The sequence below is a fragment of the Micrasema longulum genome, unplaced genomic scaffold (assembly GCF_059751315.1).
Source record: "Micrasema longulum isolate JH-2025_06_02 unplaced genomic scaffold, ASM5975131v1 h1tg001747l, whole genome shotgun sequence".
In the NCBI taxonomy this organism is placed as follows: Eukaryota; Metazoa; Arthropoda; class Insecta; order Trichoptera; family Brachycentridae; genus Micrasema; species Micrasema longulum.
This window is the reverse complement of record NW_028278924.1, coordinates 1-25,884: the sequence shown is the minus strand read 5'-3', so window position 1 is coordinate 25,884 and position 25,884 is coordinate 1. Positions and strand designations below refer to the sequence as shown.

The window sequence follows — 25,884 nt, the reverse complement described above, 5'->3', positions numbered from 1 at the left end:
GGGAATAAAGTTGCTGTAGAGTGGGGCTTGAACCTCGGACCTCTGATCCGTTAGTCAGCGACTTATTAATTTCCCTTTATGCTGACTTCATTTTCTTATGTATCTTGTTAAAAAAATATTCCCTCAAAATTGGTATTTTTTAATAATGTGTACTTGTGGAATAAATTGAAGTGTTTTGGATCTTAAACTTTCAACCGATACAATAAATCTTTTATATTATTGCCAGATTTTGGTCTCCGGGTCCCGACGCAGACTTCATAGATAACCTTCGATATTTCCGCGGGTTTGTGCAGCTCCAGGATCTCATAGACAAGGCCATCATACAGACCCGGGTGTCATCTGATCGCGCCATCGTGAGGAGAGACGTGGAGCAGAGAGAAGCGGACTGGGCTGTGTATACGCAGCAGATGCCCTACCCCTGCTGGACTATGGATGAGTGAGTTGACCCTATAAAGATCAAGCAGAAATATGCTAGTCAACATCCCTATGTCAGCTATTGTTTTTTTTATAAGATTAGCAGTAGCAGTTATCATTTCACGAATTAAACTGTTTTGTGAAACCGTTTTAAAAATAGCAGTATAGCTTCTGTTCTGCAGGTTTTTCTTAATTCCAGTAAAGTAATTTTTATTTATTTATTCATTCATTTTTTTCCAAATAGTAAACAATGATTAATAATCAAAATAATGTGACTTCACTGGGGTTACCTCTGGTCTAAGCCTAGGACAATTGACAATATACTTTTTTTTTTTAATTTTTACATATGAGAATATACAAAGAAGACTTAATACACAGATATAATTATCAAAATGTTCAGACAGTTTTATACACTATGTATTTATGTTTATATTTCATTTATGTACATCTATATTATTTATATTAAAAAACGAACAATAAAATAACGAAAACATAACATTATCTTAACTGAGATCATAATTATATTAATTTCAGTTTCCAAACTACAATCTACGAGTCGCAAGCTCTCATCATTGCTTTCTTCTTCTGCCTCATCCTAACCGTCTCTTCTGTAGTCCGCAACATGGTGTGGGAGAGAGAATCCGGCAACACCGCTGTAAGTCCCAACGCATATTCATACTATTCATTGAAATTTCTTTGTTCTTGCCAACAGCTCGTTTGACATGGGTATGACATCTGTCGAAGAATGACAACCGGGCAGTCTAAAGCAGATTGGGTTAAGAGCTTAGCTTTTAATCCAATGTGTGAAATTGGGACTTTGGCCGACAGACGGAGTCCAATATTGGAGTAGATTAGATTAAATGGAGAACCAATGATTCATTTGTAATTATTTTGGCAAATTAATCTTGCCCAATCAATGTTTCGTATATGTATTTGGGTTTTGTGTCGTTGTTTGATTTGTTTGTATTACTACGTTCTTCCTTTCGGAAGCGGAATCTGGAGCATGCAGGGGCAGTCTCAATTTGAAACTAACACTGTATTCCTTCACTGTCATACTGGGAAATTAGAAAAAGGTGATTGTACTGACCATGTTGACCAAATTGACAATACTGCAGTGAGGGGTACAATGAAAGCTTTTTAAGTGTCTTTATTTTGTTATTTCCGCGGTTTGATTGTAAAGAAATATTAAATTTTGGCTTAATTAGTTTTTTTTAAAATTGATAGTGAATTTGCGAAACTGAAGAAAGACACAGGTCTTTATGAATAGTTTCAAAAAAGGGGTGGGTGCTTTTATAGTCCAATCAATTTAAGTCAGTGATGAATACACTTTTCTCTTTGCTAAATCCACATATTATGTCCTTCTGGATTACTTTCTTTCGGCACAATGATCTTAAGACTACGATATAACAGAGAGCTTCTTCGGGCAAATTTTCCTTGTGTGTGAGCACCGCCGAGGAGATTTATGTCTCCGATGCGGTATATAGTAGGGAAGCTGCCGTAAGACAGATTAATGTGCCTTCATGTACATAACAGACATAACAGAGTACCAATGTTTTGCCTTATGCTGAGGTGCTAATGAAGGAATGATACTGATCATAATGTTTGTGTTTACAGCTGATGTGTGTGATGGGAATGAAGCGTCGCTACCACACGCTGTCGTGGTTTATGGCTTCTCTCCTGGAGATCCTTCTGACCACGCTGGTCCTGTGTGCAGTGCTGAAGTTGGGAGGGATCCTTCCCAACACGGACACCGGCCTTCTACTCCTGATGTTGATCAACTTTGGCTTTTCCATCGTGATGTTCAGGTAATCTTAAGTACTCTAAATTGCCATGTACATCTGGTCCTCTGAAATAGCCATTTGAAGCGCTTGTAAAATTAATTATGAGAAGAGAATAAAAAATTCTAAATGAACACTGTTCGATTTGACACTTAAAAGATTTTATCAATATGTGTAGTTAAATCCAATATTTTTTTCGGATTTCGACCAGTTTTCACTCTTAAAAGACTGTGGTAAATAATTTTGTGCGCGGCAATATAACACCGTGTTACCACAAGCAAAAGACGGAATATTCTTAAGTTAAGACATTTGAAAAAATAAGCATATAATTTAATCCTGTTTCTTTACATGCGTGCATCCCCCACCAATGTCAATAACCGACTGAATCTGTTTCACACAAACATTGGCCATAGAACAGCGTCTCTGTCTTCTTTGTTCTAAGTTCTATCTTTGTGCTCTCTCTTATACGGATTTATTGCTGTATTGGTGGACATTCATTCTTCGCATAGCAAGGATAAATATTTTTTCTATAAAAATCCAGCATAGTTATACAAATTTTACTTTCCAAATCTGGTATGAAAATGTAAATTTGAAGATTACCAAAAATACAACTTCATCATTAAAAAAAATAAGAGAGAAATATCAAGTCTGTAGACTAGTGTGACATCACAGCCACACAAGAGTTTTAAAAATATGTAGTTCAAATTCAGCCTTAAACATTTGGGAAAAAAACTCAAAACATTGTTGATTAAAAAGTATTGATTCAAGATCTGGCCTCAAAAGGTAAAAATCATTTTAAAAATGCTTTGAACGAGATTTAGAAACAAAAATTTAACCTTAGAATTATATAACACATTCAGCAAAGTTTAAAACAATTTTAAATAAATGCAAAAATCAAATTAAATAATAAAATATTTAAAAGAATAAATACAACAAGAAAATCATAAAGTACTGTTTCATATAACAATTATACTAAAGGCTTAATTACCATTCACCATCTTTGAAAATGTTTAATACGTTTGATCTATAAGAACAATATCCTACTCTAAATATATCCGATATGTGAGAATAACTATTCCTGAGTTCCTGGAGTCTATTTAATACAGCATTACAAGTATACACTGTCCGTGAATTGTTGCTATAAAACGGTGGCACCTGTCTAGTCATTCTTCCAGGCACCCTGAAGTAGATGAGAGATAACAGTTCTGGGTAATCCCATACTGAATTTACAATTTTTAATAAGTTTAATAAGTCTAAATTTTTCTTCTATCGTTAAGTTTGTAATATTTTTAGGCAATGAACAAATCAGTCTCCAACCAATACAAATACATGTAATGATATTGTCCACACACAGTAAAGTGATATTTTTTTGTTGTAGCTACATGATATCAGCATTATTCCGCTCTGCCAGTTTGGGAGCTGTCAGTGCCGCCATCTTGTACCTCCTCTCCTATATGCCCTTCATCATTATTATAGCCATGGAAGCTGAACTGTCACTTGCGCAGAAAATGGCAGCTGTAAGTAAATACTTAACTATGTCATTTAAGCATTTCCGGTTTGTCACCTAAAAGCCTCACGCTACATGAAAATATGCCATTGGGTTAGATGAGAAAATGCTTTTAATATAACTACAATTTCAAAAAGCAAAACAAATGCATGGTTTCATTTGTAAAAAATATCCAATTGATTAGTTATTTGTAAGCATAGAATTAAGAATAGTCCGGAGGAGCGTAGAATCATATTTGAATACTTCGGACTGTGTTCAAAAAACTTCCACTTCGCCCCACTTTCGCCACGTGCATGCGTGAAGTCGCTGCATTATGTTACCAGATCGCAAAAAATATAATAGTGAAAGGTAGGTAATTTAAAAAAAAGCAATTTGTTCATTTCTTTAAGATTTTATTGTACTCGCGGAAACATTGATAGACACAACAGAGAAGATAAGTAGTAAAGGGTCATTTAATAAGAGTAATTGAATGAACTTTGAACTTAAAAAATGAAACAAATTTTATTTTACATAAAGCTGATATTTTTATGTCATGTTAAATAATATTTGATGCCATTATGTTTCAAAGATAATGTCGGTCAAAGGTCCACCATGACGTTGTTTAATCCGAGATGTCAAATTTTTGTTAGTTCTCACATTAGATGAGCAAAGTAGTGTAAAAAAATTGACTACCTCGGCAGCAGTAACGAAATGTCCATTTTGTTTTCTTTTACAATCTGACAGATGAAAAAATAATTAAATTTTTAAGTAATACATTTGCTACTTACACATGCATTTGCTACTTACACATGAAATGTGATCCCATCCTGTTTCTTTTTGATCCCAGCAGTAATTCTACACTTTAAAACGACACAACACGGCATAGTTGAATTAAAATCGGGAGTTGCGTACTGAGCGACGTCTACAAAGAAACTAATGAGTCAAAACATAAAACTACTCGTTTAAGAGTGGTTTAGTCGCCTTCTGTTTGATGCGCGTATGCGGTTTCTGGACTATTCTTAATTCTATGGCTTTGAACTGAAATAATATTAGAAATAATTGCTATGTAAACGAGTAACACAGAAATATGAATTAAGGAAGGTCTCACTGGATGTATTATGTGTAATTATTTTTTCAGTCTCTTTCCATGTCGAGCGGCTTCTCCTATGGCCTCCTACAAACGGCACGCTATGAAGTCCAGGGTTCAGGACTCCGCTGGCACAACATATGGGGATCCTCCCAATCCCCACACGACATGAGCGTCTCCCTCTCCTGCTTGATGGTGCTCATCGACTCCTTGATATACGGCGCCATCGGCTGGATTGTCAACCGCATATCTTTCCGTTAGTATCTCTCACAGGCTGATTTCAGCGAATAATAGCCTATTACGTTATACTTTTTTTGTATAATGAGGAGTTCCACTGTTTTCTAATTATTTTTTTTCTATAAGCGTACTATTTAACTAAGCAAAAATATAAATATATATTTTTTCTTTCTTAGTTGGCGTTCTTACTTTCACTGACCTGACAAGAATTTATGGAATATTGCTTTGATTACTTCATTTAGTTGACCGTAATTTGCTCATTTCTATGTTATGGTTGTTTTTACGAACGTTTCGATTTAAAAAAACCTAGAAAGTTGACATAATCTCTGGTTGAAATGTCAAATTATACAAATTATACTCTTTTTTTTCTATGGTCAAAACGTTCCTTACAAGGTACGGGGGCTTTAAAGCGGAAACCGGAAATACTACATGTAGATATAAGGAGTGACGTCATTATTTACGATTTTAAAATGAATACTATTTTTAACATTTTTTATTTATTTTTGCGTGCGTTCTTGAGATGTTTCATCGTACTCCAAAATTTTTCAATATTCACGTGTACACGAAAACATTTTAAAAATTTAATTCCGGGTTGGGCTGGAATTCCTCATTATGAAAGCGAGTCTAGCGCAGTTTTTAAAATTATCCAAAAGCTAAGAAATCGCCTTTTTAGATTTTTAATATAAAGTTGAAAATTCAAGTCTGACTCGCTCGAATGTAAATTCTCAATTTAAGGTCAAAACTTTTGTACCTTTCATTAATGTTACGAAGCTGATTATTTAATGCTTAAAGGCACAATTCAAATAAAATGAGATACATACATTTTACCCACATACATGGGGGTGATTCGGAAACCCCTCAACATGAGGCACCTACATTTTTCCTTTGGACGTCACTTCTCCGGCCACCCTGAATATTTGTGTCCGGGCAGGTAAATAATACGGTTCGATATGTGAAATAGAACCAGAACCCCGGACGAGTGTTTTTGACTCAGTAGCTACTCTCAGGTAAAAATCCTGAATAGGAATCAAGTGGAGATAAGCCCGCCTCGTTGCGTAGTGGTTGGTGCGTTTGCCTGCCATTCTTGAGGTTCTGGGTTCGATTCCTTGGAGGGTAGACATGAAATATTTGTTTATAAGGTGATTTTATATTTCACTATCTCTGAGGTGCAATTCTGAATCTTCTTTATCCCCTCTGCATTCGATTCAACCTTATTAAGTGTTTCGGATAATGCTTGAGGTCGAAATAATATTCTTAATGAAAATCATCATGTTTGGTTTCTCGTGTTTATATTTATTTGAAGTTTAATCATCAGGTGTCGCCATATATGAAGCGGAGTGTAGTCACATGCAAAAAATAAAAAAACACAAGTTAACCACTCTAGGGAGCAGAGAAGATTCAGAATAGCACCTGAAGCATTAGACTGATCACCTTACCTTCCTGTGACAAATGATCGAGATACACTGCATTTTAATTAACAGTGCAGTGCCCTATGCACCACGATAATGGTTTGATGATGATGATATATATTAAGATTTCAGACATGAAAAAAATTTATTACAATATAAGATCTAATAAACAAAGCTTATTTTTTAAAAATTATTTATTGACAATTCTTGATGGAATTCCATTGTAATGATGTAATAACTTATTAATTATTTTTACATCAAACAAACCTTAATTTGCATTTCAGGTGACAACATCACAACGGGTGAGATTGGCGACGTGTCGGACAAGGCGTCCCAGGATGTGGGGGTGAGGATCGAGGGGCTCAGTAAGGTGTACGGGACGGCCCCCACGGGGGCCCTGAGTGACGTGTCCCTTGACCTGCTCCGGGGGCATATCACCACTCTGCTGGGGCACAATGGGGCTGGTAAAACTACACTGATGTGAGGAAATCATACATTTCTAAACTAACTTGTTAAATTATGAATGAATTCACATTATCAATTTAATTTTTTATTGGTGACATCCGGGGTGGTATTCTGTTTCATGGACCACTACACATCTCTTCAGTACTCTCTTATAGATGTTACTATGTCCGTCGTCATTTTTATCAAATCTTTAATTTGTAATTTAATGTAAAATAAATAATAAGATCGACATCCAAAGCTATTTCTTCTGTCTACGCTCCGACTGGTGTAGAGGCTCCTCAACACACCGCCCACTAACATTTACATATTCAAGATATTTTTTTTGTAGTATTTGTTAATTCCGCTTTATTTCCAGTAAAATCCTGACGGGCATGATAAAACCAACATCAGGGAAGATAATAATCAACAAGCAACAGGACTCGCAAATCAAATTTGACGCTGACTATAAAATAAAGAACCACATCGGGCTGTGTCCGCAGTTCGACGTTCTACTGGAAGTCATGTCCGCCAAGGAACATCTCTCTTACTACGCACAACTCAAGACTGGCTTGTCCAGTGGAGAAGTAGAAGACGAGGTAGACAGGTTGGTGAATAAACTTATTGAATCCTTAAGATTTTCACAGCCGTTAATATGCAGATTTAGTTTTTCTTTGTTTTTGTGCGATTTGTCACCATTGACCCTAATGATGGATGCTGCAATGTAATCTAAAACGCCGGCAAAGTATGCAAACGACTCACGGTACAATAACCCAGAAAAACTCAATCTTGGGTGAATAATAATGACATATTTGCACTGTTATAAATATTTGCTTATATTTCACTAATTAGCACTTTCATTTTCATATGGGAATCTTTATTTGATTTAACCCACGTAAGATCTCAGAAGTAGTTTAAACTGTAAATAATTATTTATTCTATTTTTGTTGAGGTTCAAAGGTCAAACCCTGTGGCACATCTGAATCACTAAGTGTTTTGTTTTTAGTATGATACTTGCCTTGGGACTTGGAGTTCTATCCCTGGAGCCAGTGTACCGACTATCTGGAGGACTGAGGCGTAGGTTGTGTGTTGGGCTGGCCTTCATAGCCAACCCACATCTAGTGGTATGTCCCGTTATGTTATTGTCTAACGTTTTTAATTTTCCCACTGTTCCAATGACTCAATTAATATATTAGTGCTTTCTGGATTTTGGTACGAGGTAGAATAAAGGTTATGCTCAACCTCAATGAATGGCTTCACAGATGTCAATTATTGTTGATAATGACCATTGGTTTTAATGTTGGCACATCGCTTAACTCTGTTGGGATGTTGAAAAACCAATTTTATAAGTTCTACGTTATTACATTACGGTATTACTCGTATACTCCTAAGTAAAAAGCTTTTATAGAGAGCTAAGACTGTGAATGGAAATTTAGGACACCGCATTATTAAACAACATTGCCTACTTTACAAATTCTTTAGCCCCGGACGCATATTTGTATGTACCCAATGCGTTATCCTTTTGGGATGTTTCAGTATCACTCGTTAATACGTCTCACGTTCGGAATGTTCCGGAATCCACCCAAAGTGGCTTCGTGAATAGCAGATGTATCAGATGGAGATACCTGACACATTATCCATCCCTGTTATAACCGAAACATACCATCTTAATACCATCATACCAAGAAACATACCATCATATTTATTTTAAATGCAAAATAATGTAATTTCATAGAACAAAACAACCGATTTCCTTCGAATCACTAATAGAAAACTTCAAAATTTATGTAGTTAAGTCCATCAGAGATTTAGGAGTTGTTTTGGACTATAAACTGACATACAAGGAGCATATGGTTAATACAGTAAATAAATCACTGAAATTACTTGGCTTCATTAACAGAATATTCTCTGATTTTACCTCACTATCAAAACTCTTTATTGCTCAACTATTCGCCCTCTTCTAGAATACACTTCCTAGAATAGTAGTCTGATCTCCATTCTATGCAAATTGCATAAATCACATTGAATCAGCCCAACATCGCTTGCTTCAAAAAGTAGCGTGGATGCTTGGACTAGAGAGAGGTAATTATTCTTATGCTGATAAAGAGTCGATGTTGAATATTTCTAGTCTACAAAAACGTAGAACTAATATTGACTCCATATTTATGTTCGACATACTAAATGGTATAATTGATGTTCCATCATTACTGGGACAAGTAAAATTCCATATTCCGACTCGTAGGTTGAGAAACAATGAAGTACTGTTCATCGATCAGCATTGAACAAACTATAGCCTTAATTCTCCAATGACCCGTCTTTATCATATTGTAAACTCAAGACAAGATCTGGACTTTTTTGGTTTAAGTTTACAGCGATTTAAACAAGCACTAAATAAATAGTCCAGATCTTGTCTTAATGTCCCTTATGTTTGTCAATGCTTCTTTAAAAATGTTTTTGACTATTATTTTATTGTAATATTTAAACCCTATAAATTGTACAAATGGACAATGTCCATTAATAAATAAATAAATACCAAATTCTTTTCACTAACCTTTCAAAAGACATTTATGGCTTAGCTGAGATACTACAATAAAACGAGATTTTTCTTTGTTGAGTGACGTTAGCAGGCACTACGCAAGTGGCGTTATGTTTGTGATGTTACGAAATTGAGCAGTGCTAATTAAGAGAAAAATTATCGAGCAGCCGTTCCGAAATATCCCGAACGGGAGACATATTTCTGAGTGATACCGAAGTATCTAGAAATGGATAACCTGTTGGTTCTTTATGAATATGAGTCCTACACACCCACTGCAGGTAATGCGTTGGCGATTAATATCAGAAATACTGGACATTGACAGAAGCCTGGATACTGTTTTGTGGACGCTATATGCTCATGTAAAGATGATTATTAGTTTTTCACATTCTCAAATGCTCTTAGACTAAGGTTTTTAAGTGAATCTAACAGTTTGCATATAACAATCCAGGTTCTGGATGAGCCTTCAAGTGGAGTGGATCCGGTAGCACGAAAGGACATCTGGTCGGTGATCCTGGCTCTCAAGTCTCAGCGGACTGTACTTCTTACCACCCACCACCTAGATGAGGCGGAAATCCTCAGCGACAGAGTCGTTATTCTTCATAAGGTAAACTGTCTCATAATAATGATAACCTTGAATGGTTTATTGCGTAATGTTTTTACAGAAAATTTCACAGCCCATATACCTATCAAAAACCATACCGGTGTGACGATGTCTCCAGAATGAGAAAAATATTTAATCCGTGTCCGGTGAATAAAGAATACACTTCTGTGTGTGAAATCGATCCTGAATCCTGGATGAGCATTTTGAATACGATGGCTGCTCTCAGGTGGACTGGGGATAAGTTAGCTTTGTAGTATAGTGGTTGGCCCATTCGCCTACAGTTCTTGAGGTCCCGAGTTCGATTCCTGGCAGGGTTGGCGTGAAATATTTGTTTTAACGGTGGTATATTTAACAACTATATGTAACACTGCAATATTTCACTGTCTCTGGAATGATATCTGAAGCGTAAGACTGATCAACATGTCACAAAAATAATCTAGATAAGCTGCAATTGCAGTAGCATGAAGTGCTCTATGCACCTCTGGATGTGGATGGGGGATATGAAGATATTGATAATAGGAGTAAAAAATATACAAATTGATGATTTCCAATAAGTATTTTGATGATATGTAAATGATCATTTTTTCTGTCTAAATCTTTCAGGGTAAAATACGCGCAACAGGAACTCCTCTATCATTGAAGCATCAGTACGGAGATGGCCACACTTTAACCGTCACATATCCCACCGCACTCTCCTTCATCACGAGTCAAGCCATCTTCTACAAGAACAGTGAGACTAACGGGAACGTCATCACCGCCAACGGGGTGAACGAGAGCAAAAAGTTGCAGAGCAACGTGCTCGAGATGAACAGCGAAGTGCAGGACTTGATGGACTCTGTTGGTGAGGTGGTATCCAATGCCAAGATTGCTGAAGTCAAGCGACACCAAGTGGAGATCAAGCTGCCGTTTTTGTCCGAGAACTCGCAGGATACTGAGTAAGTAACATTAAATGGAAATTGAAACGTCATCAGCATACTCACTGTCCCTGGACAGGCATCCAAGGTGTCTGACTGATCATCTAAACTTCATGTTACATTGATATATTCCGTGACACATTCAGCGTTTTCTAGAGGGTTTTGCAATAATTATTTTTACTCTAGATCAGGCATGGGCAACCTTTTTCTAATTTGGGCCAGATTGCCAATTTTTCCTCAAGCTGCGTGCCAGAATATCAAAATAACCATCCAAACATTTATATTGAAATCATTTTCTTGATGAATAACTGCAGCCTAAGATCAATTTTCTGCCAACGAAGTACTACTTTTAATACTATTTTTTTTTCCTAATATTTATTTTTTAATTGCTTCAGTTACTTGGCCCTAATGCAGCACCTGGAGGCTAACCGAATCGAGCTGAAGTTTGCCCGACTGGACCTAGAGTCCAGCACTCTGGAGCAGGTGTTCCTGAAGCTGTGTGGAGAGAAGGGGCAGCTGGACGAGGAGGAAGCTCTCCACAACTCCACTAAGGAAAAACACATTCAGTGGGACGTTGAAGAGAGTGATAGTCAGTCAGACAGCGTACATACTGAACGCTCTGGTATATTTTACAGTAAGTGCATTCATTATTTATATTTTTTAAAATTCTAATGGGCACAGACCCTCATGTCGTTTGGTGTATTGGACTCCGAATACCCACTTTCAAGACTACCAAACTGGGCGCTCGATAAATAATTAATCATCAAACTTAATATTTTTTTATTGAGGAAGATAACAATTTACAATATGTAAAACCTCGTTTTTACGTTCCTCAGTTTTATGTTTTCCCGCTTTTTACACAGAAATGTTCAGGACCCATTTTATTATCATACAAATATTCCCCCCAATCAACGGTTTTTACATTTTACATCACCCCTGTTTCTTTCATCCTTTAGGGTTAGTTTTAGTTTTCATTTGAACAAAAACGCCATATTGACTTGAACAGATCAGGAAAAATAAAGTTTTGATATCAATAAATTGCGATGTTTAAAACGTAATAACATAAATATTTAAAGTTATAAAAAAGATAGTAAAAAGTTGTCATAAGTGTGAAACAATTTTGCAGCGATCTATATGACAGTTGTTTTTAGTGATGCCATAAAAAAAAGTAATACCGTATAAATAAAATTTCCCAACATTTCGGGGAAAAAATATTGTATGCTCAAATATAATATTATGCAAATTCAAAATTTTATTTTTGTTATTTTTTATTTACTCATAAAATAATTTTAGCATGCTGTTATTAAATCAAATAAAAAACAGATTACATAATATTGTTCGAAAAAATACAAAATATTGGAGTTTTACCTACCATTAAAACTCTTATTATGTTTCTATTGATTTCTGGAGTCCATATTATGAGAGAAGCGTTCATTTTCTTTCCCGTTGTCTGTGGTTTCGTATCGTCTATTCCTGGGTCAACGTCTTAATCTATGGTCGCTCTGTCCGTTTCCGCCAATTTGGTATCCCGGTCATCCATGGATTTTGTTTTTTCATAAAGCTCATAATGCACCAGGTAGGTGTTACCTGGACTCCAGAAATCAATAGAAACATAATAAGAGTTTTAATGGTAGGTAAAACTCCAATATTATGTGTTCTGAATTGATTTCTGGAGTCCATATTATGAGAGATCTGTCTGTTATCTCCTGGTGACCGGGTGACGCCTTTATTTGATATTAACCGGTTGAAACAGGCTTGCTAGAGAGGAACCTTTTGAGACTGTATGATTTAGCAACTCTCTTTGGTAATATTTTCTGAAGGTATTTTCAGTTTTCCAGTTTCCTCTCTCTAATATATTATCAATTGGGTAGTTTTCTAACCAATTGAGGGATGCGACCGCTGAACGTGTACTGCCGGGAGTAGCTTCCACTCCAGCCATTTTCAGTGTGGTCTTTATCCATCCTCCTATAATGGTTCTTGTAGCAGCTTTTACGGGGCCCCTAGTGCTTATAAACAGGCTTTTGAGGTTATCTACTTCCGATCTCCGATCCTTTGACAATTCTACTAGTTTTCTTATCCAAAAGACCGGGTTTATGTTGGGTTCCGGTGATTCTAAAAGTTTCCAGCTGGATTGCTGGTGTGACCGGGTGTCTGTCTTTGATCCGAAAGACGGATGTAGGATAATGGAAGTACCTTCGTCCTGCAGGTTCCCTTCCGAGATATTTAGCAACATCAGGTTGTGTACTCTCCGTCCCGATGAGAGCAGTAATAGTGTTGCCACTCTACAGGAGATCTCGTATAGGGAGTTTAATTTAGGACTATTTTTACATAGCCAGTCTTTTACAATCTGTGGATTCCAGATTGGAGATTTTGGAAGAGTAGATTTTGCCATGGCTATCGCTTTCAGGGTATGTTTTACTAAAAAATTTGAACTAAGACTTTCTTCAGCCGTTGGGTTACAGAACGTTGCTATTGCTGACTTATGCACTAGTATAGTGTTATATGACAATTTCTCCTCAATAAACAACTGTGCCAAGTACCTGGCCACCTGGTTTGCAGTAGGTTTGTTAGGATGGAAATTGTTCTTTGATGCCCAGCGGCACCATCTGTCCCAAGCTGGCTTATAAGTATTTAGTGTCGAAGTTCGCCATCCTGATAGAAGTAAATTCTTCTCTTCTGGATTCCATCTGTTCAAAACGCTGTCCCACCCCCAATTTTCCATACTTCTATTTCCAGTTCTTGGATTTTGGGTGGAGGTTTGCTGGTTGATGTGTCGATTAGTACAGATTCCAAGTTGGCTATTTTCAATGGCGGTGCTAATGATCGGCGTATTACGTCTGGTCGCCAGAACGCCCTCGGCCACCTCGGGACTGCAAGGAGAAAGGTTCCGGTTGCCTTGTTCAGGTGTGCTAGAATTCGTGGTATTAAGTTTGGCGGGGGAAAAATCCAGGCAAGATTGTAATCCCAACATTGACTGAAAGCGTTCTGAAAGATTGCGCACGAGTCTGTGCAATCTCTTGAAACATATGTTGAAGTCACGTGTGCCGTTTTGGAAGCAAACAGGTCTATATCGGGTTGTCCAAAGTGATTGAAAATTAGTTCGGTTGCTGCTGGTAAAAGGTGCCATTCCGGAGATGTTTTTCCCCGAGACAGGTGATCTGCGTAGCCGTTGTATTTTCCGGGAAGAAACTGCGCTGTCAGCGAGATATCCCACTCGTCTGCAAGGGTCAGGAGGTCTTGGGTCAGATTTAAGAGTGTTAAGGATTTGGTGCCTCCTTCCTTGGAGATATATGCGACTACTGATTTGTTGTCCGATTGCACTAAGACTTCTGAACCGGAGAGATTGTGTGCTGAGTGTTGAAGGGTTGCAAGCACTGCGAACAACTCTTTCCGGTTTGAATGCCACTTTTTCTGTAGGTCGGTCCACTGACCTGATAAAGTTAAATCGTCCAATGTTGCTCCCCAAGCCAGGTCTGAGGCGTCTGTTGTCAGGAAATGGCTGAACATTTCCTTGTGAATGGTGTTTGACGAGTGCAAGTTTTCTGTCCACCATTCTACCTCCTGCAAGCACTCCTCGGTCATCGGGACTAACCTTCTTGGTGGAAGGTGCTTTAGCGATTTGCTCGCTATCTGCAACTGTCGGCAGTGCATTCGTCCTCTTTTTACCACGAAGTTGGCAAAGTTTAACCTTCCCAGGAGACTTTCCGCTTGCTTTAGAGACCATTGCCGGCAAGACAGTATCGCTCGAAGTGATTGGTGGAATGCCGTACACTTCCGTTCTGACAGGGACTTGCGATTGTTGCGCATGTCCCATACGATCCCCAGGTATTCTGTGTTTTGTGTTGGGGAGAGCACTGACTTTTGGAAATTTACATTCCACCCCAGAAATTGTAGAGTATCTACTGCTAGCCGTGTCTGTTGGCCTAGATCCTCCTTGGATTGGCTCGCAAGGAGGAAGTCGTCGAGATACACGATTGTCCGTATACCCTTCCGACGCAGTAACTCGGCTACCCAATTTGTAAGGGTCGCGAACATTCTGGGAGCAGATGAAAGGCCAAAGGGCAGACTTGTCATCTGAAGTAAATTTCCTCGGTAGACCAAGCGCAAGAATCTCCGATGCCTTGGTGCGATCGGGAGATGATAATAGGCTTGTGAGAGGTCTATTTTTGTCAACCAATCTTTTGGTTGCAAAAATTCCGGAACTTTGTAGTGGCTTATTAGTTTGAAGGGAGCAGGGTCTAAAAACAGATTCAGAGACTTCAAGTTGAAGATTACACGTAGGGAGCCGTCCGATTTTGGTGTTAGGAACATTTTTGATAGGAAGCTGGGAGATAAGTCCGCAGCTTCCAGAACACCGGTCTCGGTAAGTTCCTTTATTTGGAAGTCCATCTCGGCAGAGGGCGGTGTGCAAAATTGGTTTAAAGTATTTTTGTGTGGCATTATCAAAGGAGGTTTTGACACGAAGGGTATCCGTGTCCCCCTGATCATTTCCAGCATAAATGTTGGTGCTCCCAGTGTCGACCAAGCTAACTGGAATAACTTTAAACACCCCCCACGAAATGGATTCCTTCTGGCGTCAATTACGGGTGTGCCTTCCTCTAGGCTTGTTCTCTTTTGAACCAGCAGAGGTGGGCTTGCCTCCCCCTTTTTTCTTTGTAGAAAACTTGCTGGGACCAGCTCCTCCTTTGGGAAAACCATGATTTTTGCTAGTGAGAGGCCTTCGCTGCTCACGAAAAAACTGGTTGTCTGGCTTTTTCCTGATAGGTACCTGAGGTCTCAATGAAGGTTGAGGTATCACCGGTTTTACCGTCAACCTGTCGGAAGTACCTACCCTAGATAGGAAAGACGTCAGATTTCCCTTGCTAAACAGGTGTTCCGAGCTAGGAGGAATTCTGCTAAGTCCCTCTCTGACGTGCTCATCTTTAACTTCTCCGAGGATGGCTTTCCTGCGAAATTGCACCGCCTCCGTTCGCCTGCCACATACCATCTGAAGAATGTCCTCAGAAACCCTTTGGTATGCGGAGTCGGGAGCAAACAAAAATTTGACCTTATCAAATAAGGTCTTTTTGTTAAGAGCCGTGCTCTCGCCGGCGGCCCAATTCACCAATGCTTGGAGCCCTGACTGAAACTCCTCTTTCTGTATGAGGAGGGCGTGCGATAGAGCAGCAAAAGACTTTTCAAGTGAAGCTTGAGTAGAAGAGCTGACATCACAGCGTCTGAGCTCGTCGTTGACTTTGAGTTCAACAAACGACGGTTCTGCCAGAAATTTCTTCTGGACCTCCGCGTATCGCACGCCGGCCCAGTTATCACTGTCGAAGTGTTGGAGCTTTTCCAATGCTCGAATCCTGTTTGGATTAGCTTTTGGATGGACCGGTTCCTTGACTGTCGTGCTGGGTTCCTGGAAATCCAGCTGCAGCTCTTCTTGAGCATCCACGTGTTCCTCTAGTCCGGGAGGTTGTTGGAGAAAATCTTCGTCCTCTTGCAGTTCCGACTCTACGGGAGAAGTATTACCTGGCGCTCGACATTGGTGTCGGTTCGACTTTGGAATACCGCGTCAGTCAGAATTCCGATCTGTTGGACTAGATAGTCTATTCTCGGGTCCATCAACACTTTTAGCCGCTTTTGCTGTCGCGGCTCGGGAGACTCTGTGTCTGACGATGAAGGACCGGGCGATTTGTGAGATCTTTTTTGCGATTCGCTGCATCGAGAGGGCCCAGCCACCGGCGATAATGAGTGAGGTTGAACATTTTCTGCATCACTCATTGTTATCTCAAAAAGTCTGCAGATTTATTTAAAAAATCGAGTAAACTTAGTACTGAAGACTAAAGAGGTCGGAGTATTCAAAATGACGACCGATGTTTACCGACAATTAGGACGAAATTGAAATTTACACGAAATACATATTTTAAAATTTGACTCGAAGCACCAAATTCTTAGTAAATGAGATATCCGTCACATAAATAGATCAATTATCCGTCACACTTAAAATATTCACTCGCGCGATGTTTGTAAACACACAACAGGTGATTTTCAAGATGGCGTCGTTTGTTTACGACGGTGAAAAATAATATTTTTTAGGTAAATAAGCGACAATGCCGGGTAGATGAAGATCGTTTGTTCACGTATTTTATAGTTTTTATAGTAAGACAGGAACAACTTCAAGCGTCAACACTTAACAATATTAAACTCTCACAATGTTTTTTAAACGATAGCCGTGCTTATCAAAATGGTGTTTTGTAAACAAACCCCAAAACACGATGATTACTGATCGTTATACGTGAGAATGCGGAACTTTCGTAATTTAAATTGTATAATATAACCGTCCTTAAAAGTTTTTATCGATGGTAACGCTGTTTTTCCCAGGAATATATGAGATTTTTTCGAAATGATCGGACAAAATCAACGAACGTCTTAACACGTTGGGAAAATGACGCTTTATGAAAAAACAAAATCCATGGATGACCGGGATACCAAATTGGCGGAAACGGACAGAGCGACCATAGATTAAGACGTTGACCCAGGAATAGACGATACGAAACCACAGACAACGGGAAAGAAAATGAACGCTTCTCTCATAATATGGACTCCAGAAATCAATTCAGAACACATAATATAAAAATATTTATAGTCAAATCATTGAAAATAATTTTAAAAAATATTAACAATCCCCAATTATGACCGTTTTTACAACTTTTCTGGAAGTATATGTACACTATAGTGTCTGCCTTCCTTGAGTGGTATTAAGAGGGGTACAATCATCATTCATTCTGCGGACATGACCCAACCATTGTAATCACCTCAGTTTTATGAATTGTACGATTTTGGGTTCGCCGTACAGTGCCTCGAACGAAAAATATCTATTAATATGTTTTTGGTTTATTTGTTGCAGGTATTTTGGCCTACATTATTCTTCAATTGAAACAGCTGAGTGCCTTGTACCTGAAGCGCTGTGTGCACTACACTCGCACTCCGCGCCTTCTAGTGGCGGCCCTCCTTTTGCCCACCCTGTTCGTGGCCATAGCCATGGGGTTCAGCCTCATCAGGCCCCCGCCAGACAGCTACCGAGCGCTGCGCCTGCACAGCCAACTCTATGGAGACCACTCTGCGGAATTTGCCAGGCAAGTAACTAGGAAGTTTGGCAATGATAAAGAGACTAATTTTTGCGCCTGTAATTTATTGCAAGCTTTTTTTTCCTTCCTTTATTGAGGCATTTTATCAAAACAAGTCTGAGACAAGTCTGTTTATTGTGTTTTGCGGACATTTATTGCCGCCATTTTTGTATTTTTGACAGCCCATAAATCTGAAGTTGGTCTCTAGTCATAACATTAACTTGTTGGTCGGAAAACTTGCAATCCCCACTGAAAACTGACAGCTCAAGAGTCTAAAGTTAGCTCTATCAGTATACCAACTTGTTAGTAAGTTAAATCAATAAATGAAATTATTGCCGCCATTTTCGTGTTTTTTTTGTTGTAATTTAAAGACAATTTGTGTGTTTCTGCTTAACAGATATTTACTCCTGCCAATTTTGTGTTCTTTGGTTTTAATTTTACAAGCATCTGTCGTATGAACATTTATCACCGACATTTTCGTATTTCAGTTGGAATTTTAAAGATTCTCATTGTGTTTTACAGACATTTATTATTTATGAATATGATATTTAAATAGTTATAAATATTATAAAAAATGGTTCAACATTGCTCCGTAATTTTTTTACTGAATTATTATTTTTCAGTATCCTCCATTATTTTCCCCTTAAAAAACGTAATTTAGGGGATTTACTGTATACATAATTAGATTTATCTTTAAAGAAAATCTCCATTGTCACAAAGAAATTAAATCACTCTCATTCTCAGCAAAGTAGACAGGAGTGTACTATAAGAAAAATATATCTTTTTTAAATTATTTTTTTCTTATTATTTATCACTTTTTAATTCCTGCAATTCCAATTTTGAGTCTTCATTGAAATTATGATAATTTTCAATAAGATGGTTTGCGAATATGGAGAAACTATCATTACACATTTAGGCACCTTAAGTGTTCTTTTACTCTAATATCAAAGTTTCTTTTAGTTTTTCATTGAATCGGAATCATTACAATTTAATTGGTATATGCCAGATTTAGTATATTAATTAAATAATAAATGGTTAAAAATAAGTTGTTTTTATTTTCATTTTAACTATAGCAACAACCACAAAGTTCTTCAAATGTAAATTTTATGTGTCTAGTAAAATTTACTTCAGTGCGATTTTCCTAATGCTTGCTTGTCAGTTCTACTTGGGGATATAGTGACTACAAAACGTCAATTTTATATTTATTTGTCCATAAAACCAATCACATTTCTTTATTTTTTCAGTTTTCCAGAGGAAGTGAAGGACCACCATCTGTTGGAACCCGGAGACGAAGTCATATGGCAGCTAATACAAATGTCCAGAGACGCAGATAACAGAACTCTTCAATTTTGGGTTGAGGTATAAAATTGCATATAGACTGTAAAAAGGCTGTTAATAATGCACGGCAGCCATGGAGTCAAAAGCACTTCTCTGGGGTTCTGGTTTTATTTCATACACAGAACTGTAGACTTCCTCCATCTGGACACAGAGAGCTTTAGCAAATAATTATCAAAACATTTATTTATATTATTTTTAGAATGAGAGTCACTGCGAGTGCATTGAAGGATGGCAGAGCTGTATGGATATAAATGGGACAGTGTCGGTTAACGTCACTTCTCCGGACAAACAAATCATTGTGCTACCGTCCATGAAGCACATTGTCCACTGGATCGTCAACTCGCATGATAAATACATAGAAAAAAGGTATTTTTTTAAAGCAATGTTTTTATTTTTTTAAATATTTATATTGTATGTCATCGGTCGGCGTGCAATGCTGTAAATTTTAAAAAGAATATTTCGAAACTCACACAATTTTTTTAGATCCCCGTTTGCTTCTTTTACAAATCGAATTTAGCGACTCTTCAGCCTCCCTAAGATTACCGGTTAGAAGAAAAACTTTTGCTCCATTGCTATGTGGTATTCAGCCAAAGCCGATTTTTCAGGGTAGCCGAGCATGCATGCACATGAATGCATTCAGGATCTGGCGGCAAAAAATATCTCAAGGCTTTGTAATCGTTTCAGTGAGTTGCTGTCCAATCACAGTCGGTGAATAATTCGCTTCCCTCTTTTCCTCAATCCAAAGAAGTTCACAATCTATTCTTCTGGATTACCTTTTGTCTACACAAAGACACTAAGGTTTCCAGTTACTCAATCACAGATGTTTATCGACTTCGTTTAAAAGTCCTTAAGCAACTTGACCAATCACAGTGGAACAAGATTAATTTATCGCGGTCACGTGGTCAAACGATATTATATTCTGTAGCCAAACGCCAAATCTGTGGTCAAAATCAAAACGTTTTATTGCTTTCTCAAATTGAGTTAAGAAAAATATGTAATGTGATAAATTGTGCACAAACAATTACAACTTTTTAAAACATTTTTTTTCTTCTTTACTTTTCTTTGATTAATAAAATAATTCAAATGCCAAATACTTTTCAAATATGCAAAACGTAAATACTTTGAATGATGACATTTAATATTAGGTGTTACCACGCATCTGGTTGAAGTGTGGTGATATTAAAAAAATATAGTTTTTTCATTGCGTATTTTTGTATTATTTCATTTGGCATATTATTTATTACTCCTATTTCTTACTATAGTAATGAGTGAGTTTCTAGAAACCATATCTCAATAATTATCATTTCAATAATGTTTTTATATATATATATATATATTCTTTTTCTATTGATTTCAACAATACTATTATTTTGTATATTTGATTATCTATGAATCTAAATTTGTGTAATTTATATTTTAATATTTATATCTAATTATCTTTTTTACATTGCATTCTTTGGAATTTGATTATTTATTACTTATACCTTGTTTTTCTGGATTGTTACTCATGTCATTATAATTTAATCTAATTAATTTTACCATGTATTTTTTATTGTTAGGCACAGCCTAAAAAGCCTTAATAAGTTCATTAATATTTGAACAAGTGTAATTTTAAATGAATTAATAAATAAATAGTAATCCCCAATTGGAATCGCTAAAGCCATAAACTTTTATCCTGTCGGTCATTACCGATAAGTGCGGCCATCGTGATTGAGCAATTGATTACGGAGAGCTCCTTCAGCCAGATTTTATCATACAGCAATGAGTAATTTTTTCCTTGGCACCGCAAAAGAGTCTTAAGTCCTCAGATATGGTGTGCGGAATGTGGTAGGCAAGCTGTATTTTTGTGAAATAAAATCACCTTAGTAATAAAATAAGATCAGAATCAAAATTTGAATAATTCTTGAGTTTTTAATTTTAAAATAATTTTAGGTACGGAGGTTGGAGTCTGGCCCGCCCGCAGACTATAAATGACACATCTGACGGGAAGCAGAGTAAGTTTGTCGTGTGGTACAACAACAAGGGCCAGCACTCTCTCCCCGCCTATCTCAACACCCTCAACTCGGCCCTGCTGTCGAGGAAACTGGGAAGGAACGCCACCATCATCACACATAGCCATCCACTCAAACTATCCGCGGAACAGCTTAGCAAATCCACACTGTAAGACTTTTTTGAAGAGAAATATTTTCTTAACAGATTGTCTAATAACAAATACAAAAGAATATCAAGGTTAAGAGAGTAAATAAATACATACCACATTGTCAGCGCTAAAATTAACACTGCAATATGCAGCTTGATTAAATATGTTTATTTTTTAACTATTTCTTCCATCCATACGGATAACCTATACATGCATCTCCATCTTGATCTCGCCCCATTTACTACAAATACATTTTTTATTACATGTACAGTAAAACCTCATTTTTGCGTTCCTCAATTTTACATTTTCCCGCTTTTTACGCCGAAATGTTTAGGTCCCATTTTTTCCGTACATTTTCATTCAAATACCCCCCAATTAACGCTTTTTACATTTTTCATAACCCCGGTTTTACGTTGAAAATTTTTCGAAACTCATTCGATCTGTATATCCGGATTTTTGTTTGGTTGTTTCCAAAGGGCTAGCTTTCAACCAGCCAATGCGTTGAGCTATCTTAATGCCAGCATTTAATGAACAGCTTAGCTGCCCAATTGAGTAACTGACATATATTTCATCATTATTTACATTGTACGATTTATAGGAACCTGTTATCGGTTCTGAGCGCAGGCGATTTCTTAACTATTGAACTGAAAGTTAAGCATTGAGTTAAGCTTTTTGCAATGATTTTTTTCCTAGATAATGTTTTCTTTAGCTTATATTCATATTTTAATGTTTTTTTTTCTTAGTACATAATTTAATGTTTGCTTCATTTTTTCAATCTATATATATTTTTTTATTTTATTTATTTACTTAAGTTAGTTAATATTACATTGTATATTAACTAATATATTTACAATTATAACAAATACTTGTAATACTTGTATTGTAATTATCGTATTCATCAGAGGCCCCATTGTACATTCAAAGATCCACTTTTTTTTCGCATGATTGCATCCTATATTTGGTTTCGTTTCTTTATACTGTGGCCCTCTTACTGTTCCGAGATTTGACTCTAATATGACAGAGGATAGTAATATAAAAATCGAAAGTTCAAAAGTTGTCAATCAATTGGGATACCTTATTCCTTATGATTCTTGCCTGCCTTACACCAATTAAAACATTCTCCATTACGTGTTCCTCAGGTTACAGCACGTAGCGGACGTAGGTATCTCCGTGGTGCTGCTGATTGGCTTCAGTCTGGTGCCCGCCGTGAGTGCCGTGTTCCTGGTCGGAGAGAGGACCTCCCAGCAGAAGAGGCTCCAGCTGCTCAGTGCTGTGCACCCGCATACCTACTGGGCCGCTTCTCTGCTGTGGGATGTTCTGGTAACACTATACAATACAAATCTTATGGAATTTTTATGTTAACAATATATTTCCATTATCCTTTTTCAACTAGAACTTTTCTTTTTAGATTATAATAGTGGCCATCATCCTGTCGGTCATAGTTTTCCAAATATTTGGCCTTCCTGTGTATGTATCCAGAGACAACTTGTCAGCTATTTGCTTCCTACTCTTGTTTTATGGGTAAGTTATGAGTCTACCATAGTTCATGTATTTTGATTAGATCTTATTTTCTAATATTTTAGTAAGTATATTTTTACTATAACATGTAAAAAGGTATAAATTATAAATAATATTATCAATATTTAAAGCATTAACTTTGTGGTCAAACATTTTATTAAATGTTTGTATATAACCACTTACTGACTTTCCCATGTTTACTGGTTTCGAGACGTACCCGTCTTTTCGTCAGGACACCAATTAAACTAACATGCAGAACCCACCTTCACCATAGTTGTTGCACAAAAATATAAAACCAACATGACATGCTTTTATTGACAACCCCTCCATGCACTGATTAGGTTATAAAAAAAAGGTTTTATATTGTGTGAGAAATAGTTTAAAAAAAGAGGGAGGGGCATGAGTTTAATAGGGTGACATTACAATGGAACATCGCATAACGAACGGGCTATATTGAAAGGTTGTTTGATTATTGATTAGAGGAACATTCTTTTTTAAAGCCTTTCTAATGTGAAATATTTCCATTATATTTACTTTTAATCCTTTATTATTTTTATGAAAGATTTTAACTCCTGTATCTTTATTAAACTTTATTGCAACCAAATACAAAACAAGCCATTTCTAACTTGGTGGTGCCAGCATAAAAAATAGTTTAAATTCCGATTTTAACTATTTTTTATTATTTTTGATAAACAACAACTGAAAAATTATATGAAATATAACAATCAAAATGTTCACACCTAATTTGAAAGTAAATTCATCTCTATTTTGAAATGTTTCCAGGGTTTCGAGTTCTGCTCTGGTGCACCTCTTGGAGAAGCTGTTTGTGGAGCCGAGCCTGGCCAATATGGTCATATTCTGTACCAATGTGTTTGTGGCTGTCATTGGCCTCACTATTTTACTTATCATCGATGTTGTTACCACCTCCGCTGTAAGTTATAAAATGTATTCTTTATTTCATTCTGTGCTTAGTGCTCCGTTTATTTTGTTGCCCGCATTCACTCTCCTTTCAACATCTTTTTCTACTCTTCCATCTCTTAAAAACATGCTTCCCAGATATACAAATTCTTCTACTTGTTCGAGACATTCGTTTTTTACATTACAACGTAAAACTGGGGTTATGAAAAACGCAAAAAACTTTAATTGGGGGAAAAAATGGGACCTAAACATTTCAGCGTAAAAACGAAGTTTTACTGTAAATAATGTAATTACCAAATAGTGATTGGCAAAAAAATAAACTATTTAACTCATCAACTTCTATTAAAATTTAATTCTTAATAATGAAGGCTTAGATATAAGATATAATTAGATATAATTAGATATAATTACATACATAGATCTATTGGTATAAGCACACCTTAAGTAATGTTTTATACCTGTTACATGACTGCTTTACGGAAGGGAATAACCTCACTAAAATCTGGTAAGAATAAAATATGCATACAAAAATATAATAGAAGAATAATATATTATGAAAATCGGCCTCGTGGTGTAATGGTCTGCGTGTTTGCCTACCATGCAAGAGGTCTCGGGTTCGATTCCCGACATGGTCGATATGAAATATTTATTTAAAAGGGTGTTTTTACACTAGAATATTTCATAGTCCCTGGACTGGTGCCTGAAGCGTAAGACTGATCATCGTACCTTCATGTAATAAAAATGATCAACAATATTTTGGGTTTGTCCAAATTTTTGTAGACAAGGACTGGATTCAACTCCCCGGGGAGCTGTTTATATTAACATATTTATATTGACACCTGGTCCATGAAGAAGTATAGAAATTGAAAAAATAACATTTTCAGGCGTTGCCTAGTATGTAGGTGAAATAATTCAATTAGATGAATCTCACCCGCATAAATACAGGTTTCAGCTCTTTAACTTCACAAACATCAACAGATGAAAGAATTGAAGGAATATAGATATTCAAATATGTGCAGAATGGTGAATGTTACGCAGTTTGTAAAGTGGCCACTTAAACCAGCCATTGACAGGTCATAAGCCCTGTAGATGCCTAGACTTCTATATTACCGTCTCTTAAATGTTCTTCATCTCTGTTGTAATATGTTGAAAATGATCAAGATACGCTGCAATTGGTGTACCAATGCAGTGCCCTATGCACCATTAGGTGCGGAAAGGAAATGATGATGATACGATGAAAATGAAACATTATAAAAATCATAATTTATTTTTTTTATTCATACAAATACATAACCCAAAAAAATAATAACGTATCCCTAACTCTATGAGGCCAAGAGCCCTGTTTCGAGTTGGGATTCACAACGACATGCCACTTTATTAATATATGTTTGGAGCTAGATATTGTACTTAAATAATAAAGGTAACCCATTTTCCGTTATTATGCCATGTGTCGTTCGTACTCTTTTCCGACGTTTCGGGTTGCATTACAGCGTCCAACATGAGGTTAAATGTAATAAAAATGACCTAAAATTGGAGATGCCGTGTATAGATAGTAATTTGTATCTGCCAGACAATGCAAGACGTCCGCTGGGTGCTGCACAAGATATTTCTCCTGTGGCCAGGCTTCGCCCTGGGAGACGGACTCGTCCAGGTATCCCGAAACAGCATCCAGGCTGACGTGTTGGCCCGGTTCGGGATAGACTCGTACGTGCCGCCGCTGCACTGGGACCTGCTGGGCCCGCACGTCCTCGCCCTCGCCTCCACCGCCAAGTTCTTCATCGCGCTGAACATCCTCATCGAGATGAAGGTGTTCCACTGGCTGCTCGAGAAGTAAGTTACGAAGGAAAATCATACAACAATCTAGGAGAGAAAAATCGCTGAGTGTCCTTTTGTTTCTCCAACAGTTTTCTTTCATTCCTGCGAAATTCTCTATCCCTTTATTTACTGAAATGGAGCCT

At 37.1% G+C, this 25,884-nt stretch overlaps 1 protein-coding gene across 1 annotated transcript in view; it reads left to right on the top strand.

Moving 5' to 3' along the window:
• LOC148274128 (uncharacterized) overlaps positions 1–25,868 on the top strand; it is a 91,791-nt gene extending 65,923 nt beyond the window's left edge. The window contains exons 40-58 of the mRNA XM_088237586.1: positions 227–436; positions 949–1,069; positions 2,029–2,219; positions 3,571–3,709; positions 4,817–5,021; positions 6,696–6,891; positions 7,232–7,459; positions 7,859–7,976; positions 9,837–9,992; positions 10,593–10,924; positions 11,299–11,537; positions 17,793–18,021; positions 19,257–19,371; positions 19,550–19,716; positions 21,283–21,510; positions 22,630–22,810; positions 22,899–23,011; positions 23,792–23,939; positions 25,497–25,868. Coding sequence (XP_088093712.1) covers positions 227–436; positions 949–1,069; positions 2,029–2,219; positions 3,571–3,709; positions 4,817–5,021; positions 6,696–6,891; positions 7,232–7,459; positions 7,859–7,976; positions 9,837–9,992; positions 10,593–10,924; positions 11,299–11,537; positions 17,793–18,021; positions 19,257–19,371; positions 19,550–19,716; positions 21,283–21,510; positions 22,630–22,810; positions 22,899–23,011; positions 23,792–23,939; positions 25,497–25,760 — 3,580 coding nt within the window. The 3' untranslated portion in view covers positions 25,761–25,868. The remainder of the gene's footprint in view (positions 1–226; positions 437–948; positions 1,070–2,028; positions 2,220–3,570; positions 3,710–4,816; positions 5,022–6,695; positions 6,892–7,231; positions 7,460–7,858; positions 7,977–9,836; positions 9,993–10,592; positions 10,925–11,298; positions 11,538–17,792; positions 18,022–19,256; positions 19,372–19,549; positions 19,717–21,282; positions 21,511–22,629; positions 22,811–22,898; positions 23,012–23,791; positions 23,940–25,496) is intronic.
• The last annotated feature ends 16 nt before the right edge of the window (positions 25,869–25,884 follow it).